Source organism: Myotis lucifugus, unplaced genomic scaffold, assembly GCF_000147115.1.
Source record: "Myotis lucifugus unplaced genomic scaffold, Myoluc2.0 scaffold_339, whole genome shotgun sequence".
Taxonomy (NCBI): Eukaryota; Metazoa; Chordata; class Mammalia; order Chiroptera; family Vespertilionidae; genus Myotis; species Myotis lucifugus.
This window is the reverse complement of record NW_005871387.1, coordinates 1,012,270-1,033,867: the sequence shown is the minus strand read 5'-3', so window position 1 is coordinate 1,033,867 and position 21,598 is coordinate 1,012,270. Positions and strand designations below refer to the sequence as shown.

The 21,598-nt window shown below is 34.9% G+C and overlaps 1 protein-coding gene across 1 annotated transcript in view; it reads right to left on the bottom strand.

Moving 5' to 3' along the window:
• Positions 1-21,598, bottom strand: part of LOC102430991 (cell adhesion molecule 2) — a gene marked incomplete at its 3' end in the record, with an annotated part of 1,034,261 nt that overhangs the window by 117,996 nt on the left and 894,667 nt on the right. Inside the window, exon 3 of the mRNA XM_023764593.1 lies at positions 1,703-1,852. Coding sequence (XP_023620361.1) covers positions 1,703-1,852 — 150 coding nt within the window. The remainder of the gene's footprint in view (positions 1-1,702; positions 1,853-21,598) is intronic.

The following is a 21,598-nucleotide window of genomic DNA, read 5'->3' as shown; positions in this document are numbered from 1 at the left end:
ATTTTCAAACTCTTGCGTTGATGTGCGTCATTGTCCAAGATCCCTTCCACTAAGACATCGCATAGGAATTGAACCAAGTAATTGTGATAGTGTAGACATGCTAGGTGGCCATTCGTGAAAGGGCTTCTTTATTCAAAACTTTCTGCTATTGTGTTGCAACTGACAATTGGAACCATAATAGAGTTAGAAGAAGTCAATATTGAAGACAGAAACCTGCTATTTTACAAACGCATAAACACAGGCACAAACACACACACACACACACACACACACACACACTAGCTTTGTTCAACCTAAGTCTAAGCTATCTAGCAATTAGAATAGGAGAAATGAAATAAACAAGTACATACTTCAGCAATTCATCCAGTCAGGCGTATCATTATATTTTTATAGCAGTAAGATGCAGGAATTTATTACTAAATATCTCAAATATAACATAATGGCTTTTCTCACCATAATTATCCCTCAGAAAAGACAGCTGCCTAATTTCCAAGCCTTTGCAAATCTTGCTTTACAAGTTGTTCTCTATTTTCTACAGGAAAGATGCATTAGCTTGAAATACCCTGAATCAATTCTAGTGTTAGCCGTTCTATTCAGGATAACGTATAGAATCACGAAAGAGGAGGCAAAGACAGTTTGTATAGATTTTGTTTTTGTGCCTGAGGATTTGACCTCACAGATTCAGATGTCAGTGTAAAAATGTCTCTCAAAGATTTCCTTAAAAACACTGTACGATAAGTTTCTACATGATGGAGATAATTATTATACTCCTGCTGGATGAATAAACAACGAAGAATGTTGTAATGATATAAAAATTTATACTAGTTGTTGCTTGGGACAAATTTGTCATTGATAGTATCTACACTTTCAAAAAAGTGCTTCTAAGTAAAATTATTTCATTAAATTCAAGGGTGGAAAAATAAGTTTTCTAAATTAATATGTTTTATATTAGTTTAAATATGGGCATATAATCAAATTGATAAATTCAATAGTGCAACTATATATTTAATTGATCCATGAACATCCCTAAAAATCTGTATTCTTAAAAACATTTTTTATATGATTGGGCAAATGAGAGTTTTCCTTAAAATTGATATAGTCTTATATATTGGTATATACATATATACATATATATATATATATATATATATACATATATATATTAGATATTTGTTTATAATACTTGTATTCAATTAATACTAAAAGCAAAAACAGATTGTTAAATCTCTGTGTGACTTCTTATTTATTCACTTAATTTTTTTTAACTAATGAACTTCACTCTTAGGAAAGCAACAACGATCACTTGATTTGAAAAAACTGCAACAAACACCTCCAAAAAAAGTGAAGGTAATAAAAATAGCATATCACAATGCCAGAAGTGAGGAAAAAATAATCAATCTATACGCAATGCAGCTACATAAACAAAAGAATATGGTATCTGGATAGAAGGTGATTGTTAAGAGAGAGCATAAAGCTATTTTTGAAACAGAATTAGAACTGTTTATATTATTAAAAAGTTGGCATAGGTTACCTTTAGTGTTTATGACTTGCAAACTAAAGCATTTAATATTTAACATGTTTAAATACAAGCAGCAGCAGTTTGGTAATCAAAAGGAATAATTTGAATCATCTCAGAAATAAATTCATTATAATTAGGACATTTCAGAATATGATTAAAACATTGAAAAGAAAATGTATTCACCTTTCTTGTCATCAAAGTACAGAGTCTGTTGAGCTGGATTTGACCACTGGAGGGAGGTGTTATCATTTTGATCAACCCTGCAGGTCAAAATTGCAGTTCCTCCTTCAACAACTGTTACATTCTGTGTTAGTGGAAACTGCCCTTGGCTGCCTAAAAGGGAATTAAAGAAAATGTTGATTAAATGAAAGTTATAAAATGATTAATTTCCCAAGAGCTTCATTGTATTTAACTTCTCAATAAAAAAAAAATTAAACCAACCAAACAACAACAAAACTATATATTACAAAAGGACAGAAAAGTTATTGAAAATAGTTAATCAGATGACAGCAGTTTTGACATACAATTAAGACCCCTTTGTATTCCCTCACATGTTCCAGAAAACCTTCTTTTCCTCCTAGGCACATATAAACATTTGTGTTTAAATAGTAATATGAGTATCACTAACTTCTCTTGGCCTTGCATCAGTTATAGTAAATTGTGCTGAAACTGGTCATCTTTGAAGATAAGGCTTTGGAATAATTTTGGATGAATCAAACTTTCTTTAGATTTAATTTTTGATAAAACAAGTATTTTAAAAATCTTATTTCACTAGGGTTTCTTGTATATATAGTTGTTTTTAGAAATAGAAAATGTGTATTTAGTAAGTAGTTTTCAAAATAGTGTTTATTTTGTAGGATATCCATCAAAGTCTTAAAGTGATTACTCTAACCTTGGAAATCAAGATAATATTCTTCTTTGTTCCTTTTTGTAGTTTTTATGATTTGAATACATATTTCTTTTATAATCAAGAAAAAATGTTTAAAATAACCCTTGTCAATTTTTATATTATGAGAAATTAAGTTTGCTGTCTTCCTAAGTTTAGTTATTTATTTAAAAAATGCATGTAATAACCTTACTTAAAAATAGCACTTCCAATATTTAAAACAAAATTCATGCTCATAGAAACATAATACATAAATGTTAGGTCAACAAGAGGATCTGAAGATGTGCTCTGCCAGGTCTGGTAACAATTATCAACATGGGTAAAAATTTATTTTCTTGAGCCAGCTTAAAACACTCTTGTATGAGCAAGGTAGTTCATTAAGTCAAGGATAATTTACAAATTTAAGAACATTATGATGACTTAATCACACCCATGAAATATATTTCCTTTTTTTCTTTAGTTTTGTAATGATTCTATCATTACTACAAGCACCACTTGAGGTTATACTGGAGATATTGGCATAAAGAATCTATTACCAAGAAGCCGGTTGATTGGCACCATAAGATACAGAAGAGCCTAAAGGGGAAATTTTCTTTCCAGACCTAAATGACACAAGCACAGAGGTTCATGACCACTTTATATAATTAAGCTTATCAAGTATAAAAATTTGATATCAGCAGCTTTGTCTCCTCGATGCCAACCACTTAGAGTCACTATGGCAACTCCCCAGGACATGTCCCTCTAATCCTTAGGGTGGAGTTTTTACATTGAGGTTAGGAGATGTCTGGAACAAATTATTTGATAGTTGACTTGAAAGTCAACAGGAGCCAGAGTGGGATGTGTCTTTCTTCAGCTCAAAGGTGACCTCTAGCTGGGAAACATGGAGAGCTATCAATCTTGTGAAGTGAGATGAAGTGAAAAACCACATCAGAGAAAACATAAGTAAAAACAGAAAAAAAGAAATAATTACCACTGATACAGGATTAGCAGCTCATAAATATGAAGTTCAGAATGATTTTAAGATACTTTGCTTGGGTTCCCAGGTATTGACCTAATGCATAAATAAAGAAATCTGGGGGGTGAGGGGATTCTTTAAATAACAAAAAGCACACAACTGATAGTAAATACACATAGTTCATCCAAGATGACAATTTGACTATCAACTAGTACGTAGGTATACTGTCTACTTCTTTCAAGAAGTGTGCGTGAGGGGGGGGAGAGGGGGGAGCAGTGATGCTTGTAGCCATTTCATCCACTGCATTTGCAAAATAATTTGAAAATATCCCCATAAGAAAATATTATCCTTCTCATTTCACAGATGGGTAAACTGACACTGGGAGGTGAAGTGATTTTTCCATGGTGAAACAAAGTCAATGAACCATTTGGAGTTTGTTCTGAAAGTTCAACATTTTATTCTTATTTTTTTCACAAAGCCTTCTTAGTCACAGTAACTTTGTCACTATTTGTTTAAAAATTAATTAGACAACATTTAAAAATAAAGAGTAAGCTCTTTAACAATAAAACTTTAAATTGCATACCTAGCTGAACTATGTCCTCATAAATTTCAGTTATAACATTAAAATCAAATAAGAAGAGATGTCAGTATTAACCGCCCTTAAATATTCTATTCTATTCAGAACTCACTTTTGTTAATTATTTCAGTCTTTCCGTACTGGCCCATAGAAGGAAGAAAGTAATATTCCATAGGGTCTTCTACATGCCAGGTACTGTATACCCCAGTGCACCTGTACTTTGTCCTCGGGAACAGGAGAATGGGACAGCTTTCTTCCATCTTCTCTCTGTGTGGATTCTGACTTTAAAGTATTACACCTTCAATTTCACTGGGACCTGCGGCCTAAAGTCCCTGTGGTCAAATAATTTAGTTTTTCCCAATAGAGAGCAAACTCATGTGGAGAATCTACTAATCCTAAACACCCTTAGGATATGTGATTTCCAAAATCAATTCAAAAGCCAGTGTTGTAGAGGCAGTCAAACAAACTTCTCAAAGATTGAAATTGCCTTTTACTTCTGGTTATAATCTGAAAAAAGCATCAAGTTAGCTGCTACTTTTTGCTTTTAACTCCTTGTGGCTCAAGTCTTTCCAAAAAAAATTACTAATTTTCCCAGTTAGCAAAATTAGTATATGTGACAAATTAAGGATTCATCCTCAATACCTTCATCAAACAAATATTTTGGGGGACCCACTACATGCCATGTCTTGTATGAATCAGCATCTGAAAGTTGCATAGAGAAAGAAAATTTTTCTAAGGAAACTGTAAAATAATCATAAACTTTAGCAGAGAGTGTGATGGAAAGGGAGAAAGAAGACAGTCGAGGTGTAGTGCTGTTTACTATCTACAAGGATTTCTAAAATTCATTGGTCATATCATTGATGCATTATTTTAAAATGATATTTACTCTGCCTAAGCTCACCACCATCCTTGGTTTCAGAGGAGTCGTTCTAAAACAAGTTCATGATGATATTCAAAGGAAACACAACTTCCAATTTAGAATTGCAGAAGTTGGCTATTTTCCCAGGCAACCTATATCCATCATTTCCCTCTTTCCCTCTGTGTGTTTATGTCATTTTATTATTGGCGTAAATATCAGTCTTCCCCACTTGTTTCTAAGCTAATTAAGGGACCGGTAACAAGGCATCTTATGTATTTTTGAGTCAGCTACATTGCTTAACTTTCCTTGTTGTAAATCAGAATTCTCAGTTGGTACATATTGTCCATAATGAAAGAATCTTCTAAGACCAGTGGCTGGCATTTGCAGAGAAACCTGTGATAGAATGACCAGAGTAATTCAATTCTGTTGCATTGGTTCATGATCAAAACCGAGGAGAGAAGGAGAGACTAATTCCTAGAACAGACATACCTAACACCATTGTCAGCTCCCAAAATGGAACATGAAAAGACAGACTGTGCTGAATCTATGCTCCAGAGGGGGGAAACTTAGAGGACAATGACTTTTCTTGAATATTAAGTATAATAAGGTCTACTAGTACATAAGCCCTCTTAAGAAAATAGATTTCTGTGACTAAAAGTTTTTTATCTTCCCTTCACGGTGCAATTTCCCTTTTATCAACATTCAATTTAATAGTACCTGTGGATGAAAAAAAGGGGGGGGGGTTCTACAGAAAGTGGCCTCACAGGATAATCTTATCATAAATTCACAGGGTAGTCATGCCTCAGGCCCATAACTTCCTTAGGAAAGGTCTTAAGTCAACCCTGTTCATTGTTCTTCTGCATCTAGGTTAACACACCTTTGAAATACAAAAGTAATACCAGGTATTAACTCAAGAAAACACATAATCCTGTTAACTATCCTGTAATCAGATCCCCATCTTGCTTTCTCACAGTCCTACATCATCTTCCTTAGTTCCCTCCTTAATCACAAATGCATAAAAGAAGCTGCATTTGATATATTGCTACCTGACACACATCCTCAGTTTGGCTCAAAAACTCTCATAAAAGTTATTACAGGTCTGGATATTTTTTATGCCGACATACCCTTCCTATGTCATGTCATCCCTCAACTGTCACTAAACCAGTGGTAAACACATGAAAAATACAGCTAACCTTCACTGAGCATCCACAATATGTTAAACACTATTCTAAGTACGTCTTCTTCAACAAGAATATAATTTTCATGCCAACAATATTGTCATCTCTACCCACAAAAGGACTGGACAGATGCAGGAAAACCTTGAAAAACATGCCCACAGCCACAGAGCTGGGAAGGGCGGAGACAGGTTTTGAACTCTTTCACTCTGTCTTCAGATCGCATGTGTTTAACCACTGAGCTGCTTTGAAAGTAAAGTGAAAATTTTGATTGAATAATTGTTATAAAAGAAGCAGCTAGTTTGAAATCAAACATTTCAAAGATGCAATTAGACCGTTTGCATCTATTTTTAGTAAGTAAAAGTAGCATCTTCAACTTAAGTAGGAGCAGCTGGGCTCACCTAGGCTGGGAGAGACAACCGTAGTCTACTCACTTCATGCTCAGTGAGATATGTTGGTCTCTTGAAATTGACCACAATGGGATTATTTTCATGGTGGAAACTGGCAAACAATTCAGGCCAACTTTTTTCTTTCTTTTCCCCCCACAGAGGCAGTTGCTAAACATTCATGTACAGCACACCACCGAGGAAGCCACCCTTGATGCCTCTTAGTGGAGCTTTGCGTGCATTGTTAGTATAAATAAGGTGTTTTGTTTTGTTTCAATTTGTTTATGAAAACCAATTAATCTTTCTAATACAGGTTAGTACTGGTTTTGAAATTCTTTTTCTTCATATTTTGAGCCTCTTCTTTAATCAATTTTTTTTTCTTTTCTTCAAATCACTTTCCAGAGTCCTCTTTCCCTTATTTCAGATAAGATGTCTTTTTTCTACATGGATAGTTGTTCTGTGCTACTAGTTTTTTCTCAGGTTGTCACTAACTAGCATCAGTGGTAAAAACACACACACACACACACACAAAAAAAAAAAAACAAAAAAAAACAACCCCACAAAAACACTTAAGTTGGTCTTAGTAGTCATATGAAAATAATTTGGTAATTTACTGCCCTGAAAGACAATTTAGTGAAGAGCAATTAGTCAATATTCTGAAAAGATATTTTTCCAGGTCATCTTTAAATTGCAGACAGAGCAGCTGTTATTATCCCTTCAATGTTTCCATGTCATGTATTTAAGAAAATAATAGTCCAAAGCTTTCCTTGTCTAGATTAGGAACTACCAAGTTCAAAATCAAGTGATCTCAGTCTTGACTCCTGTGAACCTCAGTTAAGAGGCGTCCTCCCCCCACATGTGCCTTTACTCTCTGACCACCAAGAACCTAGCACATTGTCACACAGGACATAAAGCAGAAACTCTCAGTTACGGCCACCACAGCCTTGGGGAAGGCTGCAGTGTGCCTGAAGCATAAAGAAGCAAGAAACAAAGCAGTGATGAGAAATCTTTGAAGCCAGCTGTATTGTTGAAAGAGAGCAGATAGGCGAAGTTGCGTGTTTGAACACTGATCTCAACGCATGGCTCTGCTTCCAAAGACAGCGTCGTTCAAGCCTTGCTATCTCCTGCATGGATGCTGAGTAAAGGCAATGCTTTTCTCCATCTCGCTTCCTGTGCTAAAGATTAAACTTGGGCCACAGCAATGGATCAGTGCACACTGCGCATGAGTGCTTACTTACTGAGAGCAATAATCACCTGAGATATATCTAGACAGACAGGCAGAGGTTGAGCCTTTTCGCATCTGAGAGGGAGTGTGTTACAGTCGGTGATTTTTCAGAGTAAATGATCAAATTTTGTGGGCTATTTAACAGGAACTGAGGACCCTCATTATTTTTCTTCCTGAAAATGAGCAAAACTTTCTCAAAGGAAGAACCAGATTTAAAAACAGTGAAGGGGAACAAATAAAAACAGGATATGAAGAGAATTTAAGATACGGTTTTTCAATAAGAAAGTGAAAAATTCTCGTGAGATAAATAATGCCATGTATTTTGAGCCTTTCTTTCAGAATGGAATATACTTATATCTAGTGAAAACTGTCAACACAGTCTACAAATATTTTAATTCAAGTTATTGGCACCTGAATCAAGTGGCCTATATAATGTTTTGGTTTGTTTTAAAACATTTGATGTCCTCTCAAGAATCCTATTTTAAATGCAAAATACTTTTTTTATATTAACGCTCTCAAATTTTGCTTATGAAAAGTGCAGATGCCAAATAGATAAGTATTTACAAAATAAATGTTCTTAAATACCAACCTCAATAAGCAATGACAGAAATAGATAACTCGTTTTTAAATGAAATATGAAGGTATCCTACTATTCTTCAGGATTTCCCCCTCAACTATTCTCAGCTTTGTGTTTCTATCTCTTTCTCTCTCATCTATTTCATCAACTAGTTTAGGGTATTTATACAGAGAGACTGCATCTTAGAAAATTCAAGCTCATTCTTGTTGCTAGAAGTATATCTAAATGCACACGCAATACGCGATTACTTCCACTAAATTACAGAGGGCATTCTAAACAAGCTTCTAATGTGAAAGTTGTGGCTCAGTAGTTGTATGGACTGAAATACATATTGCATGCTAAAGCCTATTGAATTGAAAAGCGCAAATGTTATTAATGCAAACTTATAATTCTTAAGAGAAGTGTGATGAATGCTCTATCATGTGAGAAAGAAATTAGAGAGAAAATTAAGACTAAGTGCAGAAGTGTTTCCACTTTTGGAATGTCCCTCTGTTCTTTCCAATACTTAGAATTCTCTAGACATGTTTCTCATTACTTCATTCTATCTATTAGCTTTATCTGAAAAATTAAGCATTCTGTTTTCCTAGGCTACCACATATTTATTTTTCTCTGATTCTACTTCATCCTTTTCGGATTCCGCTGGCCTCACAGAGTACAACACCTGGTATCCACCTTCTACGCCGCCCCTCTGCCCAGCCGCTATGGAGCATGGCCACGGGTCTGGTGCTGCTTGCCAGTTTCCATAGAGACAGGAAGCACTTCAGAGACCTGTGTTCCATTGCAGCTGCCAGACCAAGGCAGGAAAGAAACAAAGCTGGCGGGCACGGGGTCTTGCAAGGCCAGGGAAGGTTGGAAGGGCTTTCTCCTCCTGATATCAGGTTGAAAGAATGCCAAATTGACAGCTTCAGCAATTACAATGCTGTAGACCAGATCCCGGTGTTCACTGTGGCCATTGTGAGCAACCCATTCTGCTCCCAACTTCTGGAGCAGAAACTCCTGTGTTCCCAAAGCTTGGCCCTAGTCCTTTGCTGGCCTGTGATCCATGACAAAAGGCTCCTTCAGATTTACAATGGCTCCCACAGCTCCTGACCCAGAGAATCACAATCCCTCTGCAGAAATTTCACCTCTCTTTTTCTTTTCCAGACGTGATCATAGGTTTCCCTGGACACCCATAGCAGGTCAAGGGACTTGCACTATTTCGATTGACCTACACAATGATGGTGAGCAGGTGACCCAGTTAACTACATTATATGAAGACTAGTTATGGTTTGCTGTGTCTCTGAGAGAATTTATAATTAAAGTTAATTCTTGATTATTTGTATCAGGGCTGGCCCTGGAGAAATTTGTAATGTAGGTAAAATACAATATTAGTGGCTTCCCTTCCATTGTAAAAATGTTTTTGTGTGATTGTATAGCTCAGCCTTCTGTATTATAAATGTTCCCAGCACAGTTATTCTTCCTACATAAAGTAGATTTCTCATATTTCTTCTATTAATTTGATATTACCTAGCCATATCACAAACTTTGTTTTCCTTAAATTACAAAATTCTAAGATTCAGAGAATATTTATAAAATCCCAGGAAACATTGTTTTATGGTTGTTCTACGTTCTTGCATAGTGGTTATATTGCTTTCGCATGTGATAAAACATTATATAATTTTAAAAAAATATTCCCAACTTTTTTAACCTGTATCTCCATTCTTAGCTTGTTTTTGTCTTTTCACCCACTGCCAAAATTCATAATAAACAAAAAGCTGTCTAAACTATAGACTTAGTGAACTAGATTACATATAAATATATCTAGTTTTACATCCAAAGTAGATTTTTATGATCAAAATATTAAAATATATTTTACTTTTATTAATTTGTTTAGTTTAATTAATTTCCTCACATGTCCTGAGCTTTCTCAAAAATAAATATATATATTGAATGAGGTCATACAATTTTCTTTCTTTTTATCTTTGTTTTTGAGAGTATTAAAGATGTTCCCTCATTTTCCCCCACTGCTTCTCCCTACCTGGGTCCCACCCTGCCCCAGATTTTCAAGGAAAAAATGAACTTCAATTTTTCACATTTATATTCACAAGATTTCTTTTCTTTCTATACAAATATATTTTTCAACTATTACAATATAGAAGAATAAAAAAGCAAAGGAAGTATGATTAAAATAAAAAGGACACTGTATGTCTTTTAAAGCAATATAAAACATAAGCAGATTTTAAAAATATTTCCATAACTTCAAAACAGGTTTACACAGTGATTATCGTGAGTGCATAAAGTCATTTTATCTTTCCAGAGTACTGTTTTCAGGGTGAATGATCAAGACCTAGAACTGACTACTATACTTGCTAACTGATGAATATTTGAGAGGCAGCCTTCCAGAGAAAATAAATTTATGACCGCAATCACAGTCTGATTCACAGTAAAACTCAATCATGTAACTAAATTCTAAATTGAGATGTCAACCTGGAGGAAATATTCTGGAAAGGAACATACAGATGGTAGAACTCTTCTGAAGACAGAGTGAGGAATACAGTGCTGAGAGTACAATAATCAGTCTTCTTGTGGGAAATGAGCTGGGTGGGACATAACTGTTTAAAACTGAAGACCCTGAGAAAAACTTTAATCTGAAACTAAAAAGGGAAAAATGATAAAAATATTTTTGTTTCATCTGGTAGGTCTTAGACGGTTGGTATATTTAAAGAAAATTAGACATAATATTTAATTGTAATACCTTTTAAAATATTTAATATCTTTGAGAAAAAATTAAATTCCTAGTAACATTCCTAGAAACAAATTAAATGAAAAACTTGTAAGAAAATAAAGCAAGTATCATTAATCCTAATTACAAATATATAATTGTTTCAAATATACAAAACATAACTAGCACATTTAGGTTTAGATAGTGAGGCAAGTTTAAATTGAGACGATATTAGGATTTCAATCTGGTTTTCATGCTGACTTTCTCTAATTCCCTAATTCCCTAATTCCGTTATATATATATATAAATATATATATCAACTCAAAATAATTGTTGCTAGTTAATGATTTTACTTAAATGTAGTAAATATATTGTGGTAATATTTTTTTCTTTTGGAATATACCATTTATAAGCATTCTCTGCAAGCATAAAATTATATTGACTATCATCCAAGTTGACTATACATTAATATTCTTTTCATGTATTATTCTCTGCAGAAAACATAAATAATTGTATTGGTGCATTGAACAGATATATTAATATAAAAGAGCAACATATGTGTTGATTTAGATTATAACTCTTTAGATTATGGGATGTAATAGGACATTTTTAGATGACCTTGGTACAAGACACATGTAAGAAAAAATATGATATCAAACATTATAAAATATCACTTCAAACATATAATTATATATAATCAGTTAATATTAGGCATATGAATTATATATCATCATAAAATGTTAATGCGTTCTAAACGTATGTTTTACATTTATAATAGGTATGCCTATAAAATGTGCTTCTATCACATTAATTTATTTGACAAATATATATGTTTTGTGCTTAGATTGTATTTCACATGGTAGGTACTGGGAATGCCACAGTAATGTAAAATTCTATTTTTAGAACTTACTGCCTAAATGTAGGCAGTCAAACAATAAAACCCAATCATATAAAGCAGTGATCATCAACCAGTGTGCCATGAGAATTTTTAAATCATACAATACCTGACTATTTAGTCAGGGCACTGACCTCTTTTTCCTTAAATTGCCACTCAAAAAAAATGATAGCAGCCAACTCAACAGCCCCCCCCCCCGCCCCCAGTGTGAATGAATCAAAATTATACCTACTTTACTGTCAATTTGGCAAAAAGAAAATATTTTTGGTGTGTGTCAGAATTTTAGTAATTACTTATGCCATGAGATGAAGAAGGCTGAACATTGCTGATATAAAGGAAAGACAAGATTAAGAATATGTTGACAGTTTGGCTTAGTGGATAGAGCATTGGCCTGTGGACCAAAGGGTCCCAGGTTTGATTCCAGTCAAGGCCATATGCTTGGGATGTGGGCTCAGTCCAATGTGCAGGAGGCAGCCAATCAATGATTCCCTCACATCATTGATGTTTCTATCTCTCTCTTCTTCTCCCTTCCTCTCTGAAATCAATAAAAAAATATATATTAAAAAAAAAGAATATGTGACATTTCAACTGATACCTAAATGGGGAGAAAGAACAAGTCACTTAAAAATTGCCAGAGGACAAAAATGCTAAAGAGAAGAAGCCAGTATTCCAAAAACTAAATTAGTTGATGTAAAAGGCTTGGACCATAAGGAGAAAAGAGTGGCTTTTAAAGAAACTGGGGGAGGGGAGGACATAATGCAGAACTTTTTATGTTACAATGAGGAGTGTACAATTATTCTACATGCAATGGCAATAATTCAATATAAATTTTAAGAAAACGTTGCTTCTCTGTTGATTTATCTTTAACCCCAAACCAAAGATGTTTAATTTCAGAGGTGAATCACTGTAAAAATTGTGTTTACAGTCAAGAACCTTACTGAGAAAATATCAAAAATCCATTAAATCATGGGATAATTTATTTGTAAACGTAACTAATCTATTGGTACTTGTTTTATACTGTAAATAAACCTTCTAGTAAATGGAAACCCATGTTTTACTGACTTGAGCTTATACTAATACAGAATTGTTACCCGTATTTCTATATACCTCCCACTATTTTATTTTTTAAAATATGTTTTTATTGATTTTTAGAGAGAGACATGAAGGGACAGGAAGAGAGAGAAGCATCAATGTGAGAGAGAAACATCGATTGGCTACCTCCTGCAAGGACCTAGCCAGCAACCTGAGCATGTGCCCTGACCTGGGATCGAACTGGGACCTTTCCTGCACTGGACAGCACTCAATCAACTGAGCCGCACTCTTTGATAGACGAGGAATCAGTGATTTCCACTTTAAAACGCCATTGCCTATGGAAGTTCCTTGTTATTAATAATGGAGAACTTCTATTTTACTGCTTATTTTAAAAATTGCCATAGTTATCGGAGAGAAAGGAAAGTATTGCTGTAAATATTATTTTTAAGAGAGTTTTCTTTGGCAAAGATATATTTCCCTGAGTGGATAACAATAAACTATGCTTTTAAATAAATAATGAGTTCATGAAAGACTACAAAAGTGAAATCACAAAACATTTGAGCCTTTCCCCTGAGTACATTTGTAAACATTATAAAATGGTTCCTCTTTTGACTAGTATCATAGAGTTTTCTTTTTCAATAACAGAATTTGTATGCCCAAGGTCACCGTTGCTCTATAACCTGAAACATCTTCAAAGTCCTTGATAGCAGAGAAAGAAGTCTCTATTACTTTTAATTTTCTAACAAGCATAAGTGGGCATAGTAGGCATATTTTTTTTTTAAATAAGCTCATTAGTCTGAAGGCTTTTTTCAAAATAGTTTGTTGAATTTTAGAAAGAGAGGAAAGGAGAGGGAGAAAGAGAGAAACAGTTATGTGAGAGGGTAACATTGATTGGCTGCCCTCTGCATGCCCCCCACTGGTAATGGAGTCCCAACCTGGACCAGGATTCAAACCAGCAACCTTTTGATGCATTGGGGGATGCTCAACCAAATGAGCCACACCAGCCAGGGCTGGGCACACTTTTTTTTTTTTAATTCTCACCCGAGGATATTTTTTCCTGTTGATTTTTAGACAGAGTGGAAGGGAAGGGCGGGGGAGAGAGAAACATTAATTGATTGCCTCAAGCACACGCCCCTCCTGGGGCCAGAGAGCGAACCCATAACCGAGGTACATGCTCCTGACCAGAAACTGAACTTGTGACACTTTGGTCAGCAGGGCAATGCTCTAACCACGAGCCAAACTGGCGAGGGCTGGGCACACATTTTTGAAAATATGAACATTGTGTACAAAATGATGTCACCTTAATTATTTAAGTGTGGATCAATATGCAGTAACTTATGAATCAACTTGGAATATTCCCAAAGGAACAAGCTCCCTTTTGAAAAACAATATGTAATAACACAGTGGTTAATAGGATGTGTTTTTCACTGTTTGATCATTTCTGAATGCACAAAGATTTCATTAATGTTGATTTCACCCATCTTGCCCATGTTTACATGCTTTGATGTCTAAGTCCCTTTGTAGTGCCACATTAGATCTCGGGGAACATTGCCCTATGAGACCAAGTGGAAGCTACTGTGGGAAAATATTAAAAAGAAACTAGATATTTTGTGTAGATTAGTACACATAAGCCAGCTCAAAGAATTATACTTCTGATAAGGCAGAAAAGAAATTAATAATATCTTCTTGTATTCTTTTTTTCTGTTATAATATGTTAATTTAAGAAAGTTAAAATGAATTTTAATGGATATTATTAAAATTAAACTTGAATACAATACATTGAGGTGGAATGAAAAAAAATAAACCTCATCTGAATTCTTAAATTTGAAGAATGCTTGTTCTGGAGAGATATTGCAGAATGATAAATGAAAAAAAAATATATATATTTATATTCATAGCAAAGCCAATGGTCTCCTCATTGCAACATTGGAAAGAGAGGGTAATATCTGGTTCTTGGTCTTTTGTCTTGTCTCAGAAAACCCTAAAAAGTTAACTTTTGGTTGAATCATCTTTGCTATTTAAAAAATCCTACATGTATACTGGATTCAAAATAAATGAGGACCAGAAAGGTTGCAATGTACTAGACTAAGTACCTGCATTTCATTGTTGCAATGACTTACTGAATAATAAATTATCAGTATTGGTTGGATGTAGATGTATCAGAGAATGGGAACTGATGGCATAATCTTGAGGAAGGAGGGTGACTAGCAAGGCCAGAAAACTGAATGGACTCCAGAGCGTGTGGCTTCTGATGGACTCGGTCTAATCTAGGATCAGGAGGAACTGCGCATTGAGAAGCATTTCAGGGAGTAACAAAACCTCTGCTAGCTGTTGATATTCTTACTATATCACTTGTCTTTTGACTTTTGGGTAAGCCTGTAGTGAAACCAGTGTTTTTCGTTGGTATCACTGTGTATATGAAACCAAGGATTGTATTACTGCTCTAGCAAAGTGGGCATTGCAACTATAACAGGTTTAAAAATAAAGAACATTTCCGCATAGTCTATCTGGTGAGGTAAATACTTTTCAAATAAAATCTCAAAACTGTTTCTATTTGTCTTGTTTCCTTTCCATACCAGATTAGAGTATTATATATTTTATGAATTCTACATACAATTTGGGCAATAACAGATTTTCATTTCAAAATCATACCCTTATAGGTTTTGACAGATCTGAAACCAAAGGTGTGTGCTGAGAAAGATGATAGTCAGATAGATGAATAGATAGATAGATGATAGATTTTGGTACCTAAACATCTTTCTCTCTTTATACATCCTATATAATAAAAGGCTAATATGCAAATCGAATGGCAGAATGACTGGTCGCTATGATGCACACTGACCACCAGGAGGCAGATGCTCCACACAGGGGCTGCCCCCTGGTGGCAGTGCACTCTCAGAGAGGGAACACGACTCAGCCAGAAGCCCGGCTCACAGCTGGCGAGTGCAGCAGCGGTGGCAAGAGCCTCTCCAGGCTCTGCTGCAGTGCTAAGGATGTCCTACTGCCGGCAGTTAGGGAGCGGGCCTAAGCCAGCAGTCAGACATCCCCCGTGTGCTCCAGGACTGTGAGACAGTGCAAGCCAGGATGAGCGACCCCCCTGAGTCACATATTTTGTGCACCAGGCCTCTAGTATTAAATATATATGAATAAAATACATATTACACTGACATATATTATTAATAAAAGCTGATATTTCATTGCTCAAATTTAGATATCTACTGAGTGTTGTGTTAATTAAAAATTTTAACAAACTTTGGAAGATACAGACTTTTCCAACTTAGGGCACTGAATAGGATGAGCCACAGACTCAGAGGACAATTGCAAAAAAATACCAAGGGTTCAGGGTATTGGCAGCAATGTGGAAATAAGTATACACTTTTAAATGCAATTTCTTTCTAAATTGCAAATGTATGTGTTTGTATGTAAATATCAATAATTATATTTAGTAGCAATTTATTAAGTTTACATTTGGCACTATAATCCCAAATCTCACTATTGAAATTATTGACAAGCTAATCCTAAAATTGCCTACAAAGATGACAAGCTTTTTATCACCAAGAAAAACATTAATCAACTCTTCAAGTTTAAGGGTCAAAACTCTCTAAACAACTTCTAAACGCATGGAATCCATCATTACTCAAAATAATCTAATTAATCATAAAATAATCCAATAAGCTTTGTTTGCTAGAAATTGAATTTCACAGTACTAAACTCATAATTTATAATGCTATGGGAGTTACTTTAAAAATACATAATGCTTATTTAATAAGAAAACTTTGACATGCAATGTGCTTCTTTATTTTTCTTGATTAAGCTTTCTTAGCCCCAGGGCACAGGAAATATCGACTCATATGGCAGGGTTGATAGGCATCAATTCTCCCTGCTGACTTGAGCCAGCAAGCTGCTCTTGAATCCAGCAGATGTTTCTACTATCTGGGCCAATGGAAACCTTATGGACCTTTTTTCCTTCATCTCTTCCCAGGAGCAAATATTAACACAGCAGAAATTGGGATTCCTGCCAAATAGAAAGCAGAAGGGTTGGTGAGAAAGTTGAGTACCCTTACTCATAAATAGTGGTCATCAGTGGTTTGAATGAACTATTAAGCCATTTTTAATGACTTATTTTTGTTAATTTTCTACTTCATTTAACCAAACCCACATAAAACTGTCTGTTTTTATATAGCAGCATTTATTCTAAATCAAATGCTTGTATATGTTAGTTGTTTCAAGATATAAACCAAAAGAAGTCTCAATATTGTAGGAAAAATATTTATTTCTAATATTTTTCTTATATAAATGGACAAACCACCTAATCTTCAACTTGCAGTTTACTAGGCTTACTTACATTTTGTTGATGTCATATTAACAGGCCAAGTTTTGATAAAAATTTCTAAGAAACAATAAATAAAGGGTTAAGCTAAGTACTCTGTATTGAATCATGTGTGTTTTTATTTTTTAATTTATTGTGGGGACATCTATAATAATAAAAGCGTAATATGCTAACTAGACCGTACAGCTGAAACACCTGCCAGACGACCTTCTGGACGAAGCTGTGGCTGTGAGGGCCAAGCCCCTTGCACAAATTTCGTGCAATGGGCCTCTAGTTGGTTAATAAAATTACATGGGTTCATATGTATAATTCTATAATAATTCATCTGTATATTGTATTGTATGTTCACTACCCCAAGTTATTCAGTTGAATTTTAAATTTACTGAAGAATGCAATGTGATTAAATGATGGAACTGTTCCTCATCTCTCTACCCTCAAGTACACTGACCCAGTGGCATGCCCATCAATTCTATAAGATTTAGATTTTGTCACCTATATTAAAATTCCATATTTTAGAATTTTACATTGTCTCTACACAACTCTTCTCCTTTATCCAGCACATAAATTTAAAGGGAGAGAGTTTTTAAAAGAGTTGGACCATGTTTCTTAGACTCCGATACTAGATACTATGTCCTCCATTTATTATAGCACATGCACCCCCCACACACTTGTTATAGCACAGCAGGATATAAGAGGTGGGCAAAAATAGGTTTTCAGTCATGAATATGCAAATCAGAGTTTAATTTTATATTATTACTTATTCTTGTATTGTTCATATTTTTCCATAAGGACAACTGTAAACCAATTTTTTCCTATTCCTGTGTTTTCTACTGACAAAGAGATAACAAAAAAGTTATAAAAAAATAGAGCCTGGTTGGTGTGGCTCCAATGGTTGAGCATGGATCCAGGAACCAAGAGGTCACTGGTTCAATTCCCAGTAGGGGGTGTGCAGGAGACAGCTGATGGATGATGTTTCCCTGTCATGGATGCTCCTATCTCTCTATCCCTCTCCCTTCCTCTCTCTCTAAAAATCAATAAAAACATATTAAAAAAGAAATACATAAATATAAATTTTAATAGCAAAATAACTTACTGTTTGCTAATTTTTATTTACTCTCACATTATTTATTGGACACCTACTATGAATAAGGCACAGTAAATGCAAATAAAAAGAAACCACAAAGTGCATAAGAACACTACATAGTATAATCATTTCAATAAGGTCAGCATTAACCATGCTCTACAATACATTCAATCAACTCCAAAAACTAAACTGAATGACTGCTCAATGGAAGCCTTATTTTAATGTTTCCATGATCACTTTAAAAAGAGCTTGTCGTTTTGAGTAAAGTAACAAAGCATAAGTAGTGAAAAATGTTGTAAGTATTTTCAAATGCTTCCTGTGCATTGCACTTATGATAGTTGTGATTAGAAAAGACTCACTCATATAAATTCCAATGCCAAACATTTAACATTCTCTCCTCCCCCCCGCCCCCCACTGAATTCTAATTGTCAGGAACTTAAAGTTCCTTCAAGGATTTTGTAGGTATTACTTAGCTTTGTGAATGGAAGTAGAAATTTTCGCCCCGAAAGCTGGCAAACATGGCCATGAGACAGAGGCACTACTGATATTTAATTTCCTACAAAAGTATTCTTTGCAAGCTGTGCAAACAGTGTTAGGTCAAACAAGGAATCAAGAGGATAGAGATTTTACATCTCAGTGAAACAACCAGAGACAAAATTCCTGGGTTTTATAATAAAAAAAACAATAACAACAGCAAAAAACAACAAATGGACTACCTTTCATCTCTATATTATCTTTTAGGTAGAAGACTACAAAAATCTTTCAGAAGGCTCAGAATCAATTTGATAACAAATAAAATAAAAGAGTTAACAGACTCATATCTGCACCATGCAAGGCAATCAGAAATACTGTATATTATAAAAAAGACAGTGGGATATAGTACATAAGACAGAAAGAGATATTAAATCCATAATTCAAAATGAACAAATCATTCTGCTTCTAATTATTGGTTTAATAATTCTGGCATATATAAAGTAATCACAAATATGCATTACATTCATAAAATATTCAATTATTTCAGTAAAATAATTTGACATTTAAAAATAGCAGCAAGACCTAGCTACCAATAAGGTAAAGGTTTAAATGTAATGAAAACCATTGAGGATGACCCAGGGTCTCCAGATATATGATGTAATAGATGGCAGTGCTACTAATAAAGATCTAGATACCACAGGGGAAGCAGTATGTTTGTTATTTTTTTCTCTTTAGCAAACCACCACTAACCTAGTGACATATCACTTCTGTAGTTCACATTTCTGCCAAGTGGCAATTTGTACTGGGCTCTACTGGATGGTTCTGATTTGGCTGTGTTCCCTAATGTATCAATGGTTACCTGCTTTGGGGGGCTCTGCATCTGAGAATAGACTGGCTGTCAGCTGGAGTGACAGTTGGTGACTGTGCTTGATTTTAGGGCTCTTGGGTCCCAAGAGTACAGCCCAAGAAGCAAGCATTTGCCAAGTCCCTTCTTGCTTTAAGTTTGCTATTGTTCTACTGGCCAAAACTAGTCATTGGGTGAAGCCCAGAGTCAATGTGGAAAAAGATTATTCAAAGAAAAAGATACAGAGCAACATGAATATTTTTTGTTCTTGTTATTGAACAGATATTGGTTTGGGAGATTAAAGTAATTTATCAGAGAAAAAAATGGTATATCCCAAAGCAAGAAAAAAGAAAATTAAGAATGAAAGATATTTTCACACTTCAAATGTTGCAGGAAACCAAGTTTAAGACAAATCAAAAACAGTCATTGGGGCATGACCACCATTATGCCTTAGAGGGTATCTGCTATAAGAGATTAATTGAAAAAGAAAAAAAAAGAAGAATACAATGTTTTAGGAGTGAGAGATTACCAGATGAAGATATTAAGTGTAATTAATAGTTTTCAAGAAACTTGACAATATGGAGATTTAACAAAGGCTAAAGGGGAGTATAGACTTTAAGGGAGGGATATTTTTATTATTTGTTGCTTACTTCTTCATATAACAGAGGAATAATGCCATATCAGTTAAATTATTTTAGAAATGTTTTCTTTGACCTACCAGGCCAATTGAGAAGAGTGGGAGTAACCAGCACCATGGTGTTCCCACTATGGTGTTCCCACTTCAGGAAGGGCACATCAATACAGGGCCCTAGTCTTAGGTCAGTAACATTATTGTTATGTCTAGTCCAATGAATATGTTGGACTGACGGTCACACTCTTATTTTTTCTAGTGGCAGCATTACATAAATAAAACAAAACTTAGCCCTAGCTGGTTTGGCTCAGTGGATAGAGCATCGGCCTGCGGACCAAAGGGTCTCAGGTTCAATTCCAGTCAAGGGCACATGCTTGGGTTTTGCGGGCTCGATCCCCAGTGTGGGGTGTGCAGGAGGCAGCCAGTCAATAATTCTCTCTCATCATTGATGTTTCTATCTCTCTCTTCCTCTCCCTTCCTCTCTGAAATCAATAAAAATGTATTTTAAAAAACTTAAATAAAAATAAAAATACAAAGTATAGCCTTGGTCAGTGTGCCTCAGTTGGTTGGAGTATCTTCAGTACACCAGAAGGTGGTGGGTTCGAGTCCCAGTTAGGGCACATACCCTGGTTGCGGGGTTCAATCCCCTATGAGGGAGCATGAAGGAGGCAACCGATCAATGTTTTTCTCTGACATCCAAGTTTCTCTCTCTCTATCTCTCTCTCCCTTCCTTGATCTGAGATCAATTAAAAAACAAAAACAAACAAACAAAAAAACTATACTGAGGTTAAATAAGAATACATCTCACCTCACGTTGAAAACTTCTTTTAAATAATCTTTGCCATTATTTTGAAATTATTATTTTCTTAAGTATTGTGGAAGTCCAGTAAATGTTTTTGTTTGTTTGTTTTTTCTTTATAGTAAGTTGCTAAAATGCTATCAGCCCATTTGATATTACTTAGTCTTCACCAGTCTAATCATTGTTAATAGTTGTATTATTTCCTTTTTTTCTTAAAATAAATAAGTAGTTAAGGAAATATAACAGAAAACACAAGGAAATAAACACAGTTCTCATTGACTAATATAATCCTAAAGAATGTACAACTTCTATTTAATTTTCCCTACATACATGACAGGAACATGTGTTCATCTGTATGCAAGTACAAGGTATGCATATTAAAATGAGGTAGAATGAAACACCGATGAGCTCATCTACTTTGACTTTAAAGTTGGCATCATGCCAGAACCGGTTTGGCTCAGTGGATAGAGTGTCGGCCTGCGGACTGAAGGGTCCCAGGTTCGATTCCGGTCAAGGGCATGTACCTGGGTTGTAGGCACATCCCCAGTAGGAGATGTGCAGGAGGCAGCTGATCGATGTTTCTCTCTCATCGACGTTTCTAACTCTCTCTCTCTCTCTCTCTCCCTTCCTCTCTGTAAAAAATCAATAA